Source organism: Balaenoptera ricei, chromosome 3 (genome assembly GCF_028023285.1).
Source record: "Balaenoptera ricei isolate mBalRic1 chromosome 3, mBalRic1.hap2, whole genome shotgun sequence".
NCBI lineage: Eukaryota > Metazoa > Chordata > Mammalia > Artiodactyla > Balaenopteridae > Balaenoptera > Balaenoptera ricei.
Genome location: NC_082641.1, coordinates 115,888,039 through 115,913,564, shown reverse-complemented (window position 1 = coordinate 115,913,564; position 25,526 = coordinate 115,888,039). Strand labels below are relative to the sequence as shown.

At 38.1% G+C, this 25,526-nt stretch overlaps 1 protein-coding gene across 1 annotated transcript; it reads right to left on the bottom strand.

Annotated features, from left to right (window-relative positions):
* Window positions 1-278: 278 nt before the first annotated feature.
* On the bottom strand, window positions 279-25,092 carry LOC132363799 (myopalladin-like). The gene is made up of 4 exons (XM_059919493.1): window positions 25,074-25,092; window positions 2,826-2,943; window positions 2,084-2,146; window positions 279-503 (listed from the first exon to the last, which is right to left on the bottom strand). Exons 3-4 carry the CDS (start codon window positions 2,144-2,146, stop codon window positions 342-344), a joined length of 225 nt encoding a protein of 74 aa, XP_059775476.1. The 5' UTR covers window positions 2,826-2,943; window positions 25,074-25,092; the 3' UTR covers window positions 279-341.
* Window positions 25,093-25,526: the final 434 nt, after the last annotated feature.

The window sequence follows — 25,526 nt, the reverse complement described above, 5'->3', positions numbered from 1 at the left end:
ATAAAGTATTTAGAAAGTTATACACCAGTTTTCATTTGTTTTGCTCTTTAAAAAATATGTTTATTCTCACATTTTTTTCTTGTTTGTATACCAAGAACTGTTTAGGAAGATAAGGTTAATCTCTGAAAACAAACTAGTCTTTTTACAGCTATTAAAACTATTGTTTAATCAGAACAAAACAGTTGTTTTGTTTTCTTTTCTTTTTTGGTTGTTTATGTTGAGGAATCATTTGGATTTGAAGTAATTGTTTAGCAGTAGCAATCTTTGAGCCTGTAACAAATCAGCTATTAAACATTAAAACATGAATTAGATTTCAAAGTTAATCAGAATGAAAAGTAAATTCAAAAGCTTATCACTGTACTTTTTCTCAGAATTCGGAAGTCATCTGAGTCTGCTATCTGCTCTTTCTCTCTGTACCAGTGAACTTGAACTGTGGCTGTGGCCTGGACTCGGCATTCAAACACGACACACTGACCTCTGGTTGTAGAGATGTCTTGAAGATGCTGAAGAATAAACACAGAATTCACAGAATGGAAGAAACTGTTTCACCATATACAATGATTTGGGGTGCCAATTGCAGTAAGTGTGCATGCTTTTCATCATAATTATTGACAACTGACTGTACCTTAATCAAAATAAAGAGCTTGCTGGGCATCCTTTGTGCTTTATAGTGTGCTTTACAGTCAGGTATAAGTTTTTATCTCAGTTTCATGGAGTTTAATGAGAAAGTTGGCTCTTCACTGCCCCAAGAGCCATTTTTTAAGATAGAAAACCAGTTACTTGAAAAGTCTTCACTTTGTTGTGTTATTTTATTGAGTACCTATGAAGTCACAGATTTAATCTTTATTATTGGTCAAGCAGCATGGGCAGTATTGTAATTTGTTAAGGATTCTGAATCATGACTTAGAGGAATTGGGCCAGAATCACAACTTTGCCACTAGCTGGTTGAAGCTCATCATAGGAACTTGGAAGACTCTTAACCTTTGTAGAACTCATGTTCTTTGTGAAATAGGGCTAGTAAAATGCTCAGCCTACTTGAGGTTTTGAGGCTCATTTCATAGAAATAATCTGAAAACTTTCTTTAAAGAATGAGTTATATTGATATATAAGAAGTGTTTATTAACAATAGCTAGTATAGTCTCATAATGCGTATGAACAAGTGGCATTTGTTGTAAATTTACCCCTTAAATTTAAATCCTAATCTCTCTCCTCTCCTATTCTCAGCTCCAGGGTCCTCTAGAATCTAGAATTACATTTCAGATTATAACTTGGCCCTCAGACCAGAGAGAGAGAGGATCAGAGGCCCTTCTGTCAGGTGAGACCTAGTTAAGACATAATGACCACCAACCCAGCCCTTGAGCCTGATGCCCAGGGCTGCATATTACAGGGAAGGAATGTAGCAGGAGACTTGTGGAAATAACAGACGCTTGTGCCTGATGGCATCTGCTGAAAGCGGGCTTCCAGAATTGATAATAGTGCTCCTTACTCTTAATGACATTGTTTTCTGTGTCTCCCATCCTGTATCTGGTTAAGTCCCTGCCATGCTTCTCATACCTTGGGCCAGCAATGGCAATAGTTCCAGTTCTGTTAGGTTTGGAACAGAGAGCCCAGAGAAGATATCAACCTTAGCTTGGTTTGACCTAACTGATTGAATCCTGCTGTTTCCAGTGAGTGATAGAGGAGGCTTCTCAATCCTGATCTCTGACTGTGACCCAAGCAGGAAGTAGATATGGCTTTGCTTGTTGACTACTTCAGAAGGGCATCTTATGGCCAGTTAAGATAATCTGATGAATCTTGAGGTCAGGCAGAGCATTGTCTGCTTGGAAAGGACAGTCTAAGCATTTCCTTCCAGAGCTGGAGGATTGACACAGAGCAAATATCTAAAGAGATAGGATAAACCATGAGTTGCTCTGTGACACTGAACAATAATTTCATGCTTTCTGGGACTCAGTTTTCTCATATATAAAATAATTATAATCTCTGAGGTCCTTTTCTAGTTTTCTTTCCTTCTTCTTTCACCTTTGATAATCCCCACAATTTATCTATAAAATCCAAACTGTGTCATGCAGTGTGGATAGGTTACCTTGGTAAACACAGGGGCTACTACACAAGTGGATCCCGACAGGCTGCTGCAGGGACTCTGCATCTGGTTTAAGAAATAGAAGAGACACTATCATCCATATTGTCAAGGCCCCAAAACCTAGGTGCATGGTGGGCATGGACTAACTGGATCATTTTTAGCTGTTACCGACCACACCCTAAGTTTACTTTCTGAAAAGGCTGATGCTCCTAATTTAAATGTCAGTTTGGATGTCTGCTCCAATGCCACCCTTTTTTCTCTCTCCTCCAGCATTCCATTAGCTGAGATGGTGAAATACAACACTGGGAGATTACATTTGAGAAATGAGTATTTAGAGACTGTGTATTAAAGGTTTAAATAACTTCTAAATTTTACTGACTAGATTTTTTTCCTTTCTCCATACAGTTGTTCTTGTTGTATCTTTTAGATTTTTGAAAAAGCATTTCCCCCTTTTTTAATTAAAAGGGAATTCATTCCTTGGATAGTTGGAATATTCTATTATGGGACTGAGCTCCTAGAAACCAACTGTCCCTTATGGTCTGGCACACAGACAAATGGCCAACCCACAGAACTACCGTGGAGTTATTTCTGAGACCCATAGATTTCTTTCTTGTTCTTTCTGAGGTCATGCAGCTGGAGGCTCTCCCTATGTGTGCTTTTCAAGAAAGTTGCATTGATTCCTTCCTCTCTGGGCCTGTGTCTCCATTACCAGAACCCCTCAGAAAGCTTTTAAAACTGAACCTACCCTCTGGGGGTCAATACACAGTGGTTGAACTAAGGTAGAATAACTTGATCTGATATTGGAGGTTTCATTAACAGGGGAACTGATGGTCAGAGATACTCTAGTGGTTTTCTTCTTTATCCTGTGGGGGAAACAAAACCAAACACAATCCAGTTAAAGAAAGATTAGAGGTGGCTTTGATTAGAAGTGCCTCACTGAAAATACATTTGAATGTTTGACATTTTTTACCTTTAGTCCTTATTTTTCTTTTGATTTGCATAATAATTCAACTAATTTTTGTTTTTGAGCAAGTATTAGTGGATTATGCCTCCTAGTAGTTTTGCTTTAAATTTCCTTTGTCTTAGTCCCGTAATCAGTGGGCTGTCACTAAACACTTAAACTGTGCAGAAGAAATAACTTATAAAGCAAATAATCACTTTGCACTTCGGGAAGTTGATAATTGGTATATTTTTTTAAAAGTAGAATTCTCCCTATATTCATATGCAACAAATGCACATTCACATTTTGTACTTACTCTGACATTTCTGTTGCATATTCCAAGCATAATCCCAGAGAGAAAATGTTTTCTTACTTCTCTGGGTACTTACCTAAAAGAAAGAGAAAAACGAAATTCTATCTAAATCTGATGGAAATTTAATGAAATTTAGTTCAAGTATATTGTATTCACACTAGGACCAGCAAATTAATTACAAACGGCAGATCAATCCAGAACATCTGAATTCTTGACTAAGGATGGAACTTCTTTAATGTTTGCAGTGTAAAAATTCCAGATGTTTACCTTTACGGAGTTATGATGCTTGCACCCAAAAGAAGTGATGAGTTATTTCCCGAAAACATCATTTCAGAGGGCATATGTTAGTGTCTCTGAATTTGCATTTTGATTTCAAGTCTTCAGCATATTTGTTATAAGAAATCCATTGAACCTAATTAAACTTAAAAGCTTTTGCACAGCCCAGGAAGCCGTTGAAGAAACGAAAAGACAACCTACTGAATGGGAGAAAATATTTGCAAATGATATGACCGATAAGGGGTTAATATCCAAAATATATAAACAGCTCATACAACTCAACATCAAAGAAACAACTTGATTAAAAAATGGGCAGAAGATCTGAATAGATACTTTTCCAAAGAGGAAACGCAGACGGCCAACAGGCATATGAAAAGATGCTCAACATTGCTAATCATCAGGGAAATGCAAATCAAAACCACAATGAGATATCACCTCACACCTGTCAGAATGGCTATCATCAAAAAGAACACAAACAACAAATGTTGGCGAGGATGTGGAGAAAAGGAAACCTTTATACCCTGTTGGTGGGAATGTGAATTGGTGCAGACACTATGGAAAATAGTATGGAAATTCCTCAAAAAAACTAAAAATAGAACTACCATATGACCCAGGAATTCCACTGCTGGATATGTATTTGGAAAAAACAAAAACACTAATTCGAAAAGATACATGCAACCCAGTGTTCACAGCAGCATTATTTATAGTTACCAAGATATGGAAGCAACCAAAGTGTCCATAATAGATGAATGGATAATGAAGATATGGTGTGTATATATATATATATGAAATACTACTCAGCCATAAAAAGGAATGAAATTTTGCCATTTGCAACAACATGGATGGACTTGGAGGATATTATGCTAAGTGAAATAAGTCAGAGAAAGACAAATACTGTATGATATCACTTATATGTGGAATTTAAAAATTACGACAAACTAGTGAATATAACAAAAAAGAAGCAAACTCACAGATGTAGAGAACAAACTAGTGGTTACCAGTGAGGAGAGGAAGGGGGGAGAGGCAATATAGGAATAGGGGATTAAGAGATACAAACTGTTATGTATAAAATAAACTACAAGTATATATTGTACAATACGGGGAATATACCCAGTGTTTTGCAATAACTATAAATGGAGTATAACCTTTAAAAATTGTGAGTCACTATATTGTACACCTATAACTTATATAATATTCTACATCACCTATAACTCAATTAAAAAAAAAGAAACCCATTGAAACACATTGCTGTGCTTACTATAAGGAAGGGATGTCAATGTTCATATTATCTCTTTGATGCTTTAATAGAGAAATATATCTCAATTCTTAGAATCAGGAATAATTGGGCTTCTCCTGTGCTACTGGTTTCGTTTTTCCTCATAGATACCATGGATCTTAATATTGGTTGTATTTCCTTCTGTATTAGCTACTTGAAAGTCTAGTGCTCACTTCATGAAAGCCAATAATTCAGCAGAGACTAGAGTCAGGATTTCCTAAATCTGTAACCTGATGCTTTTTTTTTTTTTCATTTTATATATGCTGATTTATTTACCCAAACCAACATTTAGATCACATGACCCCACAAAGAACTTTTATTTCCAGATAGAAGAGGTAGCTTGGCAGATGTAGACTAGTTTGAATAACAGAATACTGTAATTTCCAGAAAGCCATTGATTTATGGAAATAGAATGAAGTTGTAACTATTCCAAAAATCCAGGCTATGTAGTCAATGAAAATAAAGTAGTTCCAACTTAAAAAGTCTTGTATTTGATACTGTCATTAGGACTAGATTTATCTAATCTCCTTCTAATCTCAATGTATAATCCCGTAATAGTTGGTGTCTTTTTTTAATCTTTAAAAACCCCTTTATCATCTCGAAGCTTTATAACTGTTTTTAAAATTTATTTATTTATTTATTTATTTATTTATTGGCCACGCTGCGCGGCATGTGGGATCTTAGTTCCCTGACCAGGGATTGAACCCGTGCCCCCTGCATTGGAAGTGCAGAGTCTTAACCACTGGACCTCCAGGGAAGTCCCCTTATAACCATTTTGGACTTAGTTTGCTTTAGACTAAAATTTTGGTGATATAAAAGATTTACTATTTCATGTTTTATTTCCTGTGATGGATAATGGCTACAGAGTGTACATTTTATTATTATTTAAATTTTACCTATATATTATGCTTACTCCTTTCTAAGCATACAGTATTTTATAATACATTTGTAAGATTAAAATAAATCTGTGGGGACTTCCCTGGTGGTCCAGTGGGTAAGACTCCACGCTCCCAATGCAGGGAGCCTGGGTTCGATCCCTGGTCGGAGAACTAGATCCTGCATGCCACAATGAAGATCCCGTGTGCTGCAACTAAGACTTGGCAACAGCCAAAATAAATAAATAAATAAATATTAAAAAAAAAAAATCTGTGAACTGGAACTGCTTTTTTAAAAAGGGTTAGTTGGTTGTTTTTTAATTTTCAAAGAACAGATAGAATTTTTCTTTGGTAGTTCAGAAGAAGATAGCTTTAGTTCTGTGAGCTAAAGGGATTGCAAACATGCACAGATTACCTTTGTAATCTGTGTCCAAAATTGGGCACAAAAAGAGTTTATAACTATGGACTCTCTAAACAGAGTAGAATCAAACCATGAAGTGTTAGCTGTATTTCTTTGACTTGGATCATTTTTGTAATGAATGAAAACTTCACAAACACCTCAAACTTTTGAGTTAGTGAACACTTCCTGATGTCTCCTATGCCAAGACCCCAGGAGCAACACAAGGGAGTTTAGAGTTAGCTGGTACAATGAAAGTATATGAAAAGCTCACTAATGCAAAAGATGCATGATAATAATAATATAAGTACTATCTTAGTAATACCATAAGACATCAGAAACACTAAAGTCATAAGACATTAAATAGTGCCAGTGACATCACAAGACAGCATGTAATCACCCCACAGGCTGTTGGAAATAAGTGCTATGACTTCAAAGGAGACAGAAGCTTGACCAGCATAGGAAAACTTCCTGCCCAGGGTGGACCTTCGGTTTTGAAGAATGTTAAAATTGGAAAAGACAAAGTGTGTATGTGTGTGAGTTGGGGATGGGAGTTAGCCGGTGAATAGTGGTGGGGGATGGGTAGAAAAACGAAGTAACATTCATGGAACACTAACTGGTGTGCCAGTACTGTGCTTTTCTCTTTATCTCATGTGGGGAAAGCATTCCATAACCATTCAATGGCATGGAATGCTCTGGGATCAGATTGCCTGGATTTGCGATTTATTAGGTATATTAGGTTTCCCTCTAAACCTCAATTTCCCAATCTGTAAAACAGGCACAATAATAGTGTTTATTTCTAGGGTTGTTTTGAGGATTAAATGAGATAGCCTACAAAAGCACTTAACTCATATTTGTGCCACATATCAATCACTCAGTAAATGTTAGCTGCTGTTATTATTGTGATGGTGATTGTTATATGTAGATCCAGGGGAAGTTCCACCTTTCCTCAGAGGTTTCTAATCTAGCTGTCTTTGATTTTTCTTCCTTGTGAACTTACAACGCTTATAATACACCTTTTTTTGGGGGGCTGCACTGTGTGGCTTGCGGTATCTCAGTTCCCCAACCAGGGATTGAACCTGGGCCATGGCAGTGAAAGCCCGGAATCCTAACCACTTGGCCACCAGGGAACTCCTTATAATACACTTATGTTTTTAATTATTTACTATTGCATACTTTCATCTGGAAGTTCCTTAAGATCAGGGGTCTTTTCGTATGTTTCCCATCCCCAAAGTATCTAGTCCAGATAGTAGGCGTGGAGCTGATTGATTTTATAGATTATTGCATAAGGAGATGCTGTGAATAGTTGTCCTAGGAGGTATGTGTTGGTTTGTGCCATTTCCCTCAACCCCATCCCACAAATAATAACAGTTGATATGGAAAGATTCCTCCTCTTCTAGAAAAGGGAACCCTCCTACACCATTAGTGGGAATGTAAATTGGTACAGCTGCTATGGAGAACAGTATGTAGATTCCTTAAAAAACTAAAAATAGAGCTACCATATGATCCAGCAATCCCACTCCTGGGCATATATCCAGAGAAAACCATAATTTGAAAAGATACATGCACCCCAGTGTTCATTGCAGCATTATTTACAACAGCCAGGACATGGAATCAACCTAAATTGTCCATTGATGGAGAAATGGATAAAGAAGATGTGGTATATTCCATATACTATGGAATATTACTCAGCCATAAAAAAGAACGAAATAATGCCATTATTTCATTCATGCAGCGACATGAATGGACCTAGACATTGTCATACTGAGTGAATTAAGTCAGACAAAGACAGATATCATATGATATCACTTATATGTGGAATCTAGAAAAAGGTACAAATGAACCTATTTACAAAACAGAAATTGAGTCACAGATGTTGAAAACAAACTTGTGGTTACCAAGGGGGAAAGGTGGGGGAGGGATAAATTGGGAGATTGGGATTGACCTATACATGCTACTGTATATAAAATAGATAACTAATAAGAACCTACTGTGCAGCACAGGGAACTCTATTCAGTACTCTGTAATGACCTATATGGGAATAGAATATAAAAAAGAGTGGATATATGTATATGTATAACTGATTCACTTTGCTGTACAGCAGAAACTAATACAACACTGTAAATCAACTATACTCCAATGAAAAAAATCAATTAAAAAAAAAGAAAAGAAAGATTCCTCCTCTTCTAACCTTGGAAGTAAGTCCTCACACCACACCAGCCATCTTAGGTGAAGTTAAGCAATCACAGAATTGCAGGGACTTCCCTGGTGGTCCAGTGGCTAAGACTCCGTGCTCCCAATGCAGGGGGCCTGTGTTCGATCCCTGGTCAGGGAACTAGATCCTACATGCCGCAACTAAGAGTTTGCATGCTGCAACTAAAGATCCCACATGCCACAACTAAAGATCCCGCATGCCACAAGGAAGATCCCACACATGGCAATGAAGATCCCGCATGCTGCAACTAAGACCCGGCGTGGCCAAATAAATAAATAAAAATATTTAAAAAAATTCAAAAAAGAATTGCAGACCAAGAGAAGACATGGGAAATCTTGTCTACCATGTTCAGAGAACCAAACTCTAAGGGTCATAGAGGTTATGTATTTGCTCAAGGTCATGCGGTCTGTTGGTAGAAGAGTCAGAATTAGAATCAAAATCTCCTGTTTTCTAGTGCAATCCATATGGGCCTCTAGCAAATTGACTCTATATTACCAGATAAATGTAAAACTGCAGATATTAGTCTGAGTAGTTAAAACTGTAGTGATTTTTTCTTTTATCAGGATAGAGCATTTTTACGGTTCTGAATTCACTGGGTAAGGGAACAGTCTTTTTACTTTGTATATTAGCTCCTTGAGGGCAGAGACATAGTCTGTTTTGTTTACTCTTGTATCCCTAGTGCCTAGAATAGTGCCAGGCACATAGGAGATACTCAATAAATATTGGTTGAATGAATGAATTTGTTAGCAATATTGGCTGAGACATCAGTTGAGAATGTTTGTGGCTTCTAGAGATTCTAACCTTTAAGTATCAGACCCCGGAAAGAAACCCTATAAACAGCAGGGAAACTCTGGCTGTGGCAGGAAAATAAAAATGAAATTCTTCCCCTTACGGGAAGAGCAGAATTAAGTAAAAGTGTATATGAAACATTTGGAACATCTTGGAAGAAACCTACGTTATAAATAAATATTAAGGTCAGTTGGTTCAAGGGGCTAGAATTTCCTTTAAGCTCCTTGGCACATCTTGAAGGAGAAGCTAGAAAACATCAGCAGAATAGTTTCAGTGGTGGATGAGATTCAGGTTTTTGTCCACCTTGAAATTGTCCTATGCCCCCAGGCTAATGAGAAAAAAAAGAGAAAATCCAGTTCTTATGAAGGTAAGGCCCCCTAACATTCCAGATGCTTCCTGTTCTAAGCATGAACAATCAAACTTTATGTGCAAGGCACCAGAGAGCCCATGTTGTCATTTAATCAGTGGGGTGAACAGGCCAGGCAGGATTTCCCATGTTCTGTCCATGATCATCCAGCCAATGAAAGGAGACAGTGATAACTAATAGAACCAGGAAATGTCCTGAATCTTACTTTGGGATATGCCACTGGTTAGCGTGAGTTGAATAGTCTATGTCTGAAGATGATACAGAAATGGATAAAAATATAGAGAGGCCAGATAGTATGGGAGAGAGAGTACTAATTCATGACTGAGGAAATCTAGATTTTGATTCCAGATCTATCATTAATTAGTTACATGACTTGGGCAAGACCCTTTAGAGTCTCAGTTATATCTAATGAGAAGTGAGAAGGTTTCTTTTTAAATATTTAAAATATTTGATCCTGCTTTAAAATCTCTGATTTTCATAATTACGGGAGTAGATGAAATTCCATCAGAGCATAAGGGAAAGAAAGATGAACATTGGCACTAAAGGCAAAACCAGTCAACACTTAGGTCTGTGGCTTAAACTGCCACTCCAGAATGCAGAGGTTTGAAAAATGAGCTGTGCTTTAGAAATTATTTAAACAGTTTAAAGTGTGATTTATTTATGAAAACAAATCTTTCAGAACTCATTTGGGTTAGTGATAAAACCAAACCAAACATGAGAACATCCCTCTTCCTTCCAGAAAAGGAATATTTCTTTAAAAAGCTCACTCTTAAATATTGACTTCTCTTGCTAAAGCCACTGCAGTCATTACATTTGGTTCTCATGTATTTCCCTCTAGAGGATAGAAAAGGAGGTTTTCAGAAAGAAAAAACCCTTCTGCTTGACTGCTATGAAATAATACCACCCTCTAGAGTACCAAAATGAAAATGTGGATTCAGAATATGTGTAGGCCCTACATGTGACCTGTCCTGAAGCGTTCCTTCTTGACTTTAGGTAGCACTGGGGATGTCCTTGAGAGAAAAAATAGCTAGGGATTTTACTTTCGTGATGAGTTACGCTAGCAGGCTTCATGTCTCACGTAAATGGTAACCTTTGCTGAGTGTAACCCTAGCTCTTTGAAGAGAGAACAGAATTAGACTCCACCAAATGAAGAGTCTAAGACCTTGGCAGTCTTACCCTGGAAAGATGACAAGATACATAGAGATCATGAACAATGGTGAGGCCCTTATAACACTGCCTGAATAGGATGTCTGCAGAGTTATACCAGCTTCATGGATGTAATGTAGGTTCAGTGGTCTGAGAAATAGAACATCAGGTCTATTTAAAAGTGAACAACAGAAGACTCAGATAGTAGCTATATTAGGCAAAAATTGGGGAAAGAGAGCGAGGTAAGGCAGGTTAGCAACATACAGTATTTCAGATGTTTCAAAATGTCACCTTAGAATACTTAGTGAAAATTCACACAATAAGCTAAATTTGGTGCATTCTTTTTATTTTTAATTTTAGTTTTTTACTTTTATAAATTTATTTATTTATTTTTGGCTGCATTGGGTCTTTGTTGCTGTGCGTGGGCTTTCTCTAGTTGCATGGAGCGGGGGCTACTCTTCGTTGCGGTGCGCGGGCTTCTCATTGTGGTGGCTTCTCTTGTTGTGGAGCACGGGCTCTAGGCACATGGGCTTCAGTAGTTGTGGCACGTGGGCTCAGTAGTTGTGGCTCGTGGGCTCTAGAGCACAGGCTCAGTAGTTGTGGCGCACTGACTTAGTTGCTCTGCGGCATGTGGGATCTTCCCGGACCAGGGATAGACCCCATGTCCCCTGCATTGGCAGGCGGATTCTTAACCACTGCACTACGAGGGAAGTCCCTGGTGCATTCTTTTTAAATGTTACTTAAGTTATTTGATTTGATGGATGAGTTTGCTTTTCCAATTTTTTTTTGTTTGCCTATTTTATGACTTAGTATGTATTTTAAATATTTATCTCCTATTTGATAATAAATGCCATAGTAAGTTACCTTTATTCACAGAAAGATAATTAATATGAAGTGTCCACAAAGCAACAGATATTGTGGAAGACATTTATTTTTCATTTTATAGTATTCCTAACAGAACACAAGGAGAGAGGAAAAACAGTTGAGGATGGAGGTACATGAGTTAAGTCAGAAAAGGAGTTGTGAATTGTGTGTATGTTTGATGTTTTCCATCACTCTTATTTATTTATTTATTTATTTTTAACGTCTTTTTTGGCGTATACTTGCTTTACAATGTTGTATTAGTTTCTGCTCTATAATAAGGTGAATCAGCTGTATGTATAGATATAATCCCCATGTCCCCTCCCTCTTGCATCTCCCTCCCACCCTCCCTGTCCCACCCCTCTAGGTGGTCACAAAGCACAGAGCTGATCTCCCTGCGCTATGCACCTGCTTCCCACTAGCTATCTATTTTACATTTGGTAGTGTATATATGTCAGTGCTACTCTTTCACTTCATCCCAGCTTCCCCTCCCCCCGCCCCGTGTCCTCAAGTCCATTCTCTACATCGGTGTCTTTATTCCTGTCCTGCCCCTAGGTTCATCAGAACCATTTTTTTTTTTAGATTCCATATATATGTGTTAGCATACGGTATTTGTTTTTCTCTTCTGACTTACTTTACTCTGTATGACAAACTCTAGGTCCATCCACTTCACTACAAATAACTCAGTTTCATTTCTTTTTATGGCTGAGTAATATTCCATTGTATATACATGCCACATCTTCTTTATCCATCATCTGTCGATGGACACTTAGGTTGCTTCCATGTCCTGGCTATTGTAAATAGGGCTTCAATAAACATTGTGGTACATGTCTCTTTTTGAATTATGGTTTTCTCAGGGTATATGCCCAGTAGCGGAATTGCTGGGTCATATGGTAGTTCTATTTTTAGTTTTTTAAGGAACCTCCATACTGTTCTCCATAGTGGCTGTATCAATTTACATTCCCACCAACAGTGCAAGAGGGTTCCCTTTCCTCCACACCCTCTCCAGCATTTATTGTTTGTAGATTTTTTGATGATGGCCATGCTGACCGGTGTGAGGTGATACCTCATTGTGGTTTTGATTTGCATTTCTCTAATGATTAGTGATGTTGAGCATCCTTTCATGTGTTTGTTGGCCATCTGTATATCTTCTTTGCAGAAATGTCTATTTAGGTCTTCTGCTCATTTTTGGATTGGGTTGTTTGTTTTTTTTTGATATTGAGCTGTATGAGCTGCTTGTATATTTTGGAGATTAATCCTTTGTCCGTTGCTTCCTTTGCAAATATTTTCTCCCATTCTGAGGGTAGACTGAATAATTTGCTGATGGTTTTGAAAAGTTCTTAAGGACGTTTTGGTACACAGGAAATTCTAAAAATGCACCTTATCATTTCTTCCCCTGTTTATCTAGACCATTTCCCAGCAACAGTAGGTCTTTATTTTTCCAGATCTCTTGATCATATTTACCATACTGCCTTCACGTTTGATCACGTTTCTCTGTCTTTTGTTCTCTCTCTATTGCTTTTTATTTATTTATTTATTTATATTTATTTATCTACTTATTTATTTTGGCCATGCCATGTGGCTTGCAGGATATTAGTTCCCCAATCAGGGATTGAACCTGGGCCGTGGCAGTGAAAGCGCCGAGTCCTAACCACTGGACTGCCAGGGAATTCTCTCTCTCTTGCTTTTTAGAAAAAGAAACCACTTCTTTTTATTTTCAACACAGTTAAAGTAATGTCAAGGGTGGGTTGCTATTTTCTAGATGACTAGAAATTTTACTTAATTACATTCAATGTTTTGCCTCTTCCTAATGTTTAGTCAAATTTCTTGATTTAATACAGTGCCAAGGAGATTATCAATTATGTCTTTCCATGTTAAATACTCACTGTCCTGGTTCTCATGGTTTCTCCAGTAGCTAAACGGTGTTTTGATATAAAGCTGTTTTAAAGGATAACTATTACACTCTAACTAGCATACAGATTTCTATTTGGATATCTCTGTGGCTGAACCTATACCATACTTGTTTTCCTATTGTCAAGGTCCACATTGTTCATGACCTTTCTCAGACTGCTTCTCCATCAAAGGATATGATGCCTGATCATGAGTTAGGAATGTCACTACTTCCTCCCCCTGATGCTAAGATCCTAGTTGGCTTGGAAACAACTGGGACATATCTTGAAACTCTTGCTCACTGAGGGGCTCTTTGGGGCATATGATCTTTCTACCGTTACTTGATGTTTTAGGTCAGGAATTCAAGAAGCATTAGCTGGGCAGTTCATTTCCGATCCATGTGTTTTCAACTGGGGCAGCTGGGCCTAGAGAGTGCAATTATCCAAGATGGTTTCTTCACTCACAAGTGCGGCATGTTGGTGCTGCTTGGCCTCTCTCTCTCTCTCTTTCCATGTGATGTCTCTTCCTCCAGGGCCTTTCTATATGGCTTGGGCTTTTCACAGCATGGTGACCTCAGGGTAATTGGATTTCTTACATGCAGGCTTAGGGCTCTAAGAGCAAGTGTTCTAAGAATCTCTCTCTCTTTTAAAGAAAAACTTTCCCCACTTTGTTTTGTTGTTATTTCTTGGACCCTCATTTATGGCAGTACAGGAACTAGTTTTAAAAGACTCAGTTTGTAGAGTCCTTCTATACAATAAATTCAGACCTTAGGCCTCAAATACTAAGATAAACAGATGTTTGGTTTGAATTATATGGCAAACCACTTTGTACTTTGTTTTGTTAGAGAACTTTCAAGTTTAGTGAAAGATTGGGCTTAAGATTTTTTTTTTCTTATTTGAGGATAAAATACTGAAACTGAACCAGCTCTGGGACAAAGGAGCAGTGGTGGCAGAGACCTAGACTCCAGGAGAATAATCTGCAACACTTCTGGTCTCATTTTCTAGCACCCCCAGTGACTGCTGGTCAGAGATGTTAGGAGAAAAATTGCCTAGAGTTAAGAGTCTTACTGTCTTGGAAACAGTCAGCAACTTTCAATCCAACTTTAGGCAAGTTGACAAAGTTTGTATTTTGCAGACTCTCTTCAGCCCCGCAACCCTTTCTTGCACACACTTTATAGTGTTTTCTTCCTTTAGACGTAGCCCTCCAAAGTTATCACACCCTCAAGGCCACATCAGTACTGACTTGTTTTATACCAATCCTCTGATAGACTGTTTCAGACAAAGACACAGATTTCTCCATGAAGACATTCCAGTCCTGCCTTTGTCTTTAAACAGGAAGAGCCATTATTTTAACACAAATGACACCCTCTCCAGTGGTGACACTCTGAAGCAGACAAGCCAGTTGTCAAGTCATCTTAGAGGTGGGGGAGATTAGATTCCTTCTAATGTCTTTCACATCCTGCTAAGTCCGGAAGAGACTGATATTTAACCCTAGAATTTTTATTTCCTTTGATATTTAGCCTAAAATAGAAAGAGGATGTTTGTCCTTTCTGATGCTACTGGCTTAAGTACATAAGTTTTTATGTTATAAGGTCATGCTCAATTTTTAATAGAGGCTGTTCCATTTCTGTTTGTCCTCCTCACACACATACAGAGTTATTGCGAAGAGGAATGCTATGTGCACAAGGACAGCTAAGACCACATACTGTCATTAGCTGGGAGTCAGGTTACCCAGCACATGGACAGTGGCATGTGCTAGAGCTATGTGTAACTAGCAGAGTCCTAGAGAGGGGAATCTGTAGCATTAAGCAGGCTTCGCAAATTAAAAAAAAAAAAAAAAGAAAGATCACGTACAACAATCCTCTCTGAGCTTGATTTTAAAAACTTAAATGAGGTTAATCACCAGCACTGTACTAACCACTTTGTATGCATTATCTCATTCACTCCCTTAAAACCCCCAAGATACAGAGATATTATTGTTCTCATTTTACAAATAAGGAAACATAAGCTTAGAGAGGTTATACAAATTGCCCAAACACACATAGCTGGTAAGTGGTGAAGCCAGGAATAATATCTGCACAGTCCATATCTAGAGCAGAGGGCTTTTAACCTCTACTATAAGAAATATACTTCTTGACCTGTGTACTCCTTAGGAAATAGGAGGAAAGGGGATCTAAATTCCAATGAAAAGCCTAGCCTTTGTCAAAATTCAGTTAGTTACTCTTGTATGGATCTATTTCTTGATTCTCTCTTCTGTTCTGTGTTTCTATCCCTCTTCTAATACCCCACTGTCTTGCTTACTGTAGCTCTAAAGCTTTGGGTTTAGGAGGGACCTTATAAGGATACGAACAGAGATGTCCATTAATAATCTTCTCATATACAGGACACTGGGTCAGAAACTTAATTCTGACAGTGGTCTCTGTTTATTGCTTAGATGTGTAAGAAATTAGATGTGGTGTTGAGCTAAATCAAACTGGACAGTGTGTAAAAAGCTGTTTGCAAAGTGTGAGAGAGATGTGTGGTGACTATATTGATCCCATTTTGGGGATATGAAATAGCTTTGGGTTAAAGCTCCAAAGACCCATATCAGAGAGCTTGGGAGAGGCAGAACTGAAAATGTGTTCAGTAAATAAAAATATTGAGTCCCAAAGGGCAAATTCTTACTAGGTCCAGCCCCCCTCTCTACAGAATATGGTGTAATGATACCCCACTTCAGTTCTCTCAAGAAAGTTACCAAAAATATTTGCAAACAATGCGACTGACAGGGCTTAATTTCCAAAATATACTAACAGCTCATACAACTCGACAACAAAAAAACAAGCAACCCGATCGAAAAATGGGCAGAAGACTTAAAGAGACATTTCTCCAAAGAAGAAATACAGATGGCCAATAGGCACATGAAAAGATACTCAACATTGCTAATTATTAGAGAAATGCAAATCAAAACTACAATGAGGTACCACCTCATGCAGGTCAGAATGGCCATCATTAAAAAGTACAAATAATAAATGCTGGAGAGGGTGTGGAGAAGAGGGAACCCTCCTACACTGTTGGAATGTAAATTGGTGCAGCCACTGTGGAAAACAGTATGGAGGTTCCTCAGAAAACTGAAAATAGAATTACGATATGCTCCAGCAATCCCACTCCTGGGCATATATCCAGACAAAACTATAATTTTTATTTTTATTTATTTTATTTTTGGCTGCAATTGGTCTTTGTTGCTGTGCGCAGGCTTTTCTCTGGTTGTGGCGAGTGGGGGCTACTCTTTGTTGTGGTGCATGGGCTTCTCATTGCAGTGGCTTCTCTTGTTGCAGAGCACAGGCTCTAGGCACACGGGCTTCAGTAGTTGTGGCTTGAGGGCTCTAGAGTGCAGGCTCAGTAGTTGTGGTGCACAGGCTTAGTTGCTCCACAGCATGTGAGATCTTCCCAGACCAGGGATTGAACCCGTGTCCCTTGCGCTGGCAGGCGGATTCTTAACCACTGCGCCACCAGGGAAGCCCAAAAGTATAATTAAAAAAGATACATGCACCCCTGTCCTCATAGCAGCACTATTCATAATAGCCAAGACATGGAAACAACCTAAATGTCCATCGACAGATGCAATGGATAAAGAAGATGAGGTACATATATACAGTGGAATACTACTCAGCCATAAAAAGGAACAAAATAATGCCATTTGCAGCAACATGGATGCAAGTAAAGATGATCACACTAAGTGAAGTAAGTCAGAAAGAGAAAGACAAATACCATATTATATCACTTATGTGTGGAATTTAAAATATGACACAAATGAACCTATCTATGAAACAGAAACAGAATCAGGGACATAGAGAATAGACTGGTGGTTGCTAAGGGAGAGAGGGGTGGGAGAGGGTTGGATTTGGAGTTTGGGATTAGCTGATGCAAACTGGTATATTTAGAATGGATAAACAAGGTCCTACTGTATAGCATAGGGATCTATATTCAATATCCTGCGATTCACCATTATGGAAAAGAATATGAAAAAGGAGGTATATATATGTACATCTGAGTCCTTTGCTGTACTGCAGTAATTAATACAACATTGTAATCAACTATACTTCAATAAAAAATAAATTAAAAAAAAATAAAGTTACCAAAGAATACACAAGGGGTGGGGGCAAGGGTAATTAGGACAGCTTATCAGGACATCTTTCTTCCCTAACTTCCTTCTTTTAGCACAGTTTAATTAGCTCATTGTCACCTTGGCAATGTTGAACTGTGTGAAAGACCAAGAAACTGAATACAGAATAGGAGAGAGAAGTGTGACAGTGACAAGCTCGTGGAGGCAAGGGCAGTTGGAAGTGCCAGGAGATGGAAGTGTCACGATAGTAGACACATGTGTAGAGCAGGAGCTTTTCGAGGAGGTAATAGAGAAGCTGGGGTTTAGAGAGGACTGAGAGAGGAAGTCAGGCTTTGCAGCGTCAGACTTAATCTCAGGGCTGTCCCTGGTCCCTACAGTAGCTTCTGGGACAGTACAAAAGTGATGTCCCTTGGAATCATAGAATCATGGACTCTTAGAGCCCCATATGACCTTGGAGTCCATCAAGTAAATCTAGCCCCTCAGTTTTAGTTTAAAGGGGACTTACAGTGACTGTCTAGTTGATCCCAAAATAATTTTTATTTTTTAATATTTATTTATTTATTTATTTATTTATTTATTTATTTATTTATGGCTGTGTTGGGTCTTTGTTTCTGTGCGAGGGCTTTCTCCAGTTGCGGCAAGTGGGGGCCACTCTTCATCGCGGTGCGCGGGCCTCTCACTATCGCGGCCTCTCTTGCTGCGGAGCACAGGCTCCAGACGCACAGGCTCAGTAATTGTGGCTCACGGGCCTAGTTGCTCCGCGGCATGTGGGATCCTCCCAGACCAGGGCTCGAACCCGTGTCCCCTGCATTAGCAGGCAGATTCTCAACCACTGCGCCACCAGGGAAGCCCCCCAAAACAATTTTGATATTCATGTCAGGCTTTAACATCCCTTTCTTTTGCAGTTTCCTCTCCTGTGAAAAATCCTGTTCATAAAAGACCCTGTGTGTGTATGTCCTTGTGTGTTTGTGTGCATATGTTGTCTATGTTGGGTCTGGTTTGTCAGACAGCAGAGTGAAGGATGGTGATTCTAGTTACTTTTTTAGCTGCAGATCTGAAACCAAATTAGTTAATCCATAGATATTTAGTGAGTATCTGTTCAGTGTAGTCCTTTGTTTCTGAGGGCTGGACAGCATATCTTAGGCACATACTTTGGATAACCCTTTGCTTTCTAGGTGCTTACATATTCTACAAGGAAATAAATAATGATGATAACAGTCCCTCAAGCACCACAGAAAAGCACTCAAGGGCTTCCCTGGTGGCACAGTGGTTAAGAATCTGCCTGCTAACGCAGGGGACACGGGTTCGAGCCCTGGTCCAGGAAGATCCCACATGCTGCAGAGCAAGTAAGCCTGTGTGCCGCAACTACTGAGCCTGCGCTCTAGAGCCCATGAGCCACAACTGCTGAGCCCACGTGCCACAACTACTGAAGCCCCTGCTCCTAGAGCCTGTGCTCCGCAACAAGAAAAGCCACCACAATGAGAAGCCTGCGCACCGCAAGGAAGAGTAACCCCCGCTCGCCACAACTAGAAAAAGCCCGCGCACAGCAACGAAGACCCAACACAGCCAAAAATAAATAAATAAAATTTTAAAAAAAGCTAATAAAAAAAAAGAAAAGCATTTAATAGTTTTACAGTGGTTCTCAAAATTTAATGTGCATATGCAGCACCTGAAAATCTCGTTAAAATGCAGGTTCTAATTGAGTAGGTCTGGGTGGGGGCCTGAGATCATGCTTTTCTCACAAGCTCCCAGATAAAGCTGATGCTGTTGGTCCACAGACCACACTTTGACAAATAGCATGGCAAAGTGTCTTAACATTGGTTAAAATGTGAGGCATGCATAGGAAATACAAGTAAGTCATTTTAACAGGAGACAGAAAGTTGGAAAGATTGGTTAGGATCAAATCCCCAAGAGCTTTGAATGCCAGGGTAAGGTTTTAAATGATAGGGTTAAGGAATCATTGCAGGTCTGTACTGGGTATAGAGTAACCTGATAGGACTTAAGGGAGATTTATTTGTCATCATGTATAGAACATATGGGGTAGAAGTTTCGTATTAGGTATCAAGTGGCAGAGACTCAGCTCCTGGCCCGTAATGCCAGATGAGGAAAATTGCAGAAAAGAGAGAGGAGAAGATGGGCAATAAGGAAGCTACCTGCTTAAAGACTGACCCTGGGTTGGGGGCTGGAGGTTGTTTGGATCATAAATCTCTTTTCTCTGCCCAGATTCCAAGAGACCCCTGCCAATCCCTTGGAATTCTGGCCAGTTCTACCAAGCTATAGGAATTACCAAATTTTAGAGAAGTAGAGTACCGTAAAATACAGTCAGCACTAAAACTATCCTGAGTATAATTTAATTCTTTTGATTCATAATGTATTTTTAGGAACTTGGGATGTTCTATGCAACTGAAACTTCCAGAAAATTGAAACAAACCTGTGAGTGCCAAAAGATTTAAAAAAGTAAAAGTTGTAGATGCTTAGGGCAAAAATTCTAAAAATGCAGAGTACGGAAGGTATAAAGTGAAAAATAAAAGTTGACCCTTTCCTCCTAAAGCAACTAGAGAAAGAAGAACAAACAAGACCCAAAGTTATTAGAAGGAAAGAACTCATAAAGATCAGAGGGACTTCCCTGGCAGCACAGTGGTTAAGAATCCGCCTGCCAATGCAGGGGACACGGGTTCGAGCCCTGGTCCGGGAAGATCCCACATGCTGCGGAGCAACTAAGCCCATGTGCCACAACTACTGAGCCTGCGCTCTGCAGCCTGCGAGCCACAACTACTGAAGCCCACGCACTGCAACGAAGAGTAGCCCCTGCTCACTGCAACTAGAGAAAGCCCTCACGCAGCAATGAAGACCCAACACAGCAAAAAAAAAAAAAAAAAAAAATCAGAGCAGAAATGAAATAGAGACTAAAAAAACGATAGAAAAGATCAATGAAACTAAAAGCTGGTTCTTTAAAATATAAACAAAACTGATAAACCTTTAGTGAAACTCATTAGGAAAAAAAGGGAGAGGGCCCAAATCAATAAAATCAGAAATGAAAAAGAAGTTACAACTGACAGCACAGAAATACAAAGGAACATAAAAGACTGCTATGAGCAACTATATGCCAATAAAATGGACAATGTAGAAGAAATGGACAAATTCTTAGAAAGGTGCAATCTCCCGAGACGGAATGAACCACGAAGAAACAGAAAATATATGAACAAGCCAATTACCAGTACTGGAATTGAATCAGTAATTTAAAAATTCCCAACAAATGTAAGTCCAGGATCAGATGGCTTTACAGGTGAATTCTACCAAACATTTAGAGAAGAGTTAACACCTATCCTTCTGAAACTGTTCCAAAAAATTGCAGAGGAAGAATCACTTCCAAACTCATTCTGTGAGGCCGCCATCACCCCGATAACAAAACCAGGCAAAGATATCAGAAAAACAGAAAATTACAGGCCAATATCACTGATGAACATAGATGCAAAAATCCTCAACAAAATACTAGCAAATCAATTCCAACAATGTATTAAAAGGATTGTACACGATAATCAAGTGGGATTTATCCCAGGGATGTGAGGATTTCTTAATATCTGCAAATCAATCAATGGGATACACCACATTAACAAATTGAAGAATAAAAACCATATGATCATCCCAGTAGATGCAGAAAAAGGTTTTGAGAACATTCAACATCTATTTATGATAGAAACTCTCCAGAAACTGGGCATAGAGGGCCTACCTCAGCATAATAAAGACCATATATGACAAACCCAGAGCTAACATCATACTCAGTGGTAAAAAGCTGAAAGAATTTCCTCTAAGATCAGGAACTAGACAAGGATTCCCACTCTTGACACTTTTATTCAACATAGTTTTGGAAGTCCTAGCCACAGCAATCAGAGAAGAAAAGGAAATAAAAGGAATCCAAATTGGAAAGGAAGAAATAAAACTGTCACTGTTTGCAGATGACATGATACTATACATAGAAAATCCTAAAGGCACCACCAGAAAACTACTCATCAATGAATTTGGTGAAGTTGCTGAATACAAAATTAATATACAGAAATCTGTTGCATTTCTGTACTCTAACAATGAGATATCAGAAAGAGAAATTAAGGAAACAATCCCATTTACGATTGCATCAAAAAGGGTAAAATATCTAGGAATAAACCTACCTAAGGAGGCAGAAGACCTGCACTCTGAAAACTATAAGACGCTGATGAAAGAAATTGATGACCATACAAACAGATGCAAAGATATACCGTGTTTGTGGATTGGAAGAATCAATATTGTTAAAATGACCATACTACCCAAGGCAGTCTATAGATTCAGTGCAATCCCTATCAAATTGCCAATGGCATTTTTCACAGAACTGGAGCAAAACATTTTTTTAAATTTGTGTAGAAGCACAAAAGACTCCGAAGAGCTGAAACAATCTTGAGAAAGAATGGAGCTGGAGGAATCATGCTCCCTGACTTCAGACTATACTAAAAAGCTACAGTAATCAAAACTGTATGGCACTGGCACAAAAACAGACACATAGATCAATGGAACAGGATAGCCCAGAAAAATTCCACACACATATGGTCAATTAGTCTACGACAAAGAAGGCAAGAATATACAGGGAAGAAAAGACAGTCTCTTCAATAATTGGTGCTGGGAAAACTGGATAGCTACATGTAAAAGAATGAAGTTAGAACATTCTCTAACACCATATACAAAAGTAAACTCAAAATGGATCAAAGACCTAAATGTAAGACTGGACACTATAAAACTTCTAGAGGAAAACATAGGCAGTATGCTCTTTGACATATATCTCAGCAATATTTTTTTTGGATCCGTCTCCTAGAGTAATGGAAACAAAACCAAAAATAAACAAATGGGACCTAATCAAACTTATAAGCCTTGGCACAGCAAAGGAAACCATAACAAAATGAAAAGACAACCTACAGAATGGGAGAAAATATTTGCAAATGATGTGACTGACAAGGGATTAATAATCCAAAATATACCAACAGCTCATACAGCTCATTATAAAAAACAAACAACCCAATCAAAAAATGGCCAGAAGATCTAAATAGACATTTCTCCAAAGAAGATACACAGATGGCCAAAGGCACATGAAAAGATGCTCAACATTGCTAATTATTAGAGAAATGCAAATCAAAACCACAATAAGGTATCACCTCACACCAGTCAGAATGGCCATCATCAAAAAGCCTACAGATAATAAATTCTGGAGAGGGTGTGGAGAAAAGGGAACCCTCCTACACTGTTGATGGGAATGTAAATTGGTGCAGCCATTATGGAGAACGTATGGAGGTTTCTTAAACTACAAATAGAACTACCGTATGATCCAGTAATGCCACTCCTGGGCATACATCTGGAAAAGATGAAAACTCTAATTTGAAAAGATACATGCACTCCAGTGTTCATAGCAGCACTACTTACAATAGCCAAGACATGGAAGCAACCTAAATGTCTATCAACAGAGGAATGGATAAAGAAGATTTTATATATATATATATATATATATATATATATATACACACACACACACAATGAAATATTACTCAGCTATAAAAGAATGAAATAATGCCGTTTTCGGCAACATGGATGGATCTACAGATTATCATACTAAGTGAAGTAAGTCAGATAGAGAAAGAGAAATATCAGGTGATACCACTTATATGTGGAATCTAAAATAATGATCCAAATGAATTTATTTACAAAACAGAAATAGACTCGCAGACATAGGAAACAAACTTATGGTTATCAAGGGGGAAAGTGGGGGGGAGGGATAAATTTGGAATTTGGGATTAACAGATACACACTATTATATATAAAATAGATAAACAACAAGGACCTACTATATAGCACAGGGAACTATATTCAGTATCTTATACTGACCTATAATGGAAAAGAATCTGAAAAAGAAACTGAATCACCTTGCTGTAAACCTGAAACATTGTAAATCAACTGTACTTCAATAAAAAATAAAAATTAAAAAAGCTGACCGTTTCTAGTCTCTAATTTCTATTTTTAACAATTTTTACTATTCTTTCTGATATTTAATCATACATATATATAGCTATGTATATAATTTAATTTTCTTTTTTCATAAATGTAATCATACTATTTATATTATTCTACACCTTGCCTTTCCACTTAATATATCTGGGTCATCATTTGATAATAGCACATAAAAATCTAATTTTTTCTTCTAAATTCCTACATAGAATTTTTATATGGTTTATAATAGTTAATCAGTTCCCTATTGAAAAATATCTGGGTTGTTAAAAACAGTACTTAAGTGAGCATCTTTATAAATAACACCTTTGCATGCTTTTTTAAGTATATCTATAGCAGTGGAATTACAGCGGAAAAAAGCATATGCATTTTGAAGTTTAATAGTTATGGCCACATTGCCCTTTTCTAAAATGGTACATTCTCAATAATTATTTAAGAATCACTTCCTTGTAATCCTCATAATTGGGCATCTCATTGTTTTGTAGACTTGCATTTCTTTAATCTGGAATGAGGTTGTACATCTTTTGTGTGTTTATTGGTCACTTTTGCTTTCTGCTCTTGTAAAATGCCTGTTGAGAAATATGATCTTCCAAACTGCACATAGAACATTAACGATGTATTTTTACAGCTATACTTTTACAGTTAGACTTCATTCAAAGAAAATATTTAAGTCTTTTAGAATCTTGAGATTCTTTTTCTTTCTTTTTTTACACAATATATTGTCACACCAAATATTTAATATCAAGGTGATGACATTTGGTCTTTCTATTTGATTTAATGAACAGTAGTATCTTACCCAGACTTCAGTCTAATTTGAGCCTCATACAAGTTTGGAAAATTCCTGGTGTGGAAAGCTCCAGAAAAAAAAAGGGGCGGGGGTATGTGTGATAGTTGACTTCACTCCCTGCTCTGTCAAAACAGTACATGCCTTCCTCCCACTTTGGTGAGAAATAACCTTGGGAATAAATTTATATATATCCATGGGTACAATTCTGTGAGTTTAGGGCTCATGCCTTTTTTGTGCAGTGTATACTGTTTCTACCACCCTGTAGCTTCTTAGGAAATGTCCAAGAAAAACAACAATAATGCTGGTATTTGGTTTGTCATTTGTCGCTCAGGGCATCAGTGGGGCATAGAGCAGAATTCTTGCTGAGGAATATGATCCTCCCTTGATTCTAATTTTATCTTTGTGGAGCAGCTTTTAAATATGAGGACAGCTGGTGTTGGATAAATCTGTCCTCACAAGCTGTATGAGATTGAAATAAAGTTAAATATTTGGGGTTAAATCCAAATGCAAAAATGTGGAAAGTATTGATTAATCTTTTGATGCTTCCCTTTCTGCATCTTGGTGAACAGGCACTTATTATTCGTTGTGAACTCCTAGCAACAGTCCAATTTGAAGCTTAAGATAAGGAGAATAATGTGTGCTCTAGTTTAAGTTCTAACATTTCATAAAAGGTAAAGCACAATTCTTGCTTTTCACCCCATCTTCCACCATGCTGATGAAAACAATAGGCTATACATACCCGTTTTTGTTAGGAACCTCTCTTTCTTTGTCTTTCTCTTTTGAGTAAAAAGTTGCTACCAATGAAATAGTGAAGCCCACATTTCCACTTGGGTTAGGATAATAATCCTCTGTGGCCTCTAAAAATTTGCAAATGATGGGACCCCAAACTCCTAGTAGATTCTCCCCCAGGTGACTAAATGTCTTGCTAATTGCTAAGGGATAAATAAGGGTGCTGAGCTCAGAGAACAGTCTGGTTGCTAGCTTTTCTTCAGCTGACTGGATTACTAAGGTAGAAAAGCACTAAAAATAAATCAGGGCACAAATTCTTCTGCCAGGGGTTGAGTATTGAGATAACTTGTCTTCTCCGCTGGTGTTGACATCATCTATTCTAATGCACACTGCAAATAGGAGCCAGGATGAGAAACATATTTGGCTGTGGACTAGTGTTAGTAGAAGTCTGTAGCCCTGTACT

Bases quoted from the DNA above. Each gene is read 5' to 3' on its own strand.
- LOC132363799 (XM_059919493.1), bottom strand. From the start codon at position 2,146: ATGCAGAGTCCCTGCAGCAGCCTGTCGGGATCCACTTGTGTAGTAGCC. The intron at 504-2,083 runs GTAACCTATCCA...TTTATTCTTCAG, and splicing joins TAGCCCCTGTGTTTACCAAG to CATCTTCAAGACATCTCTAC.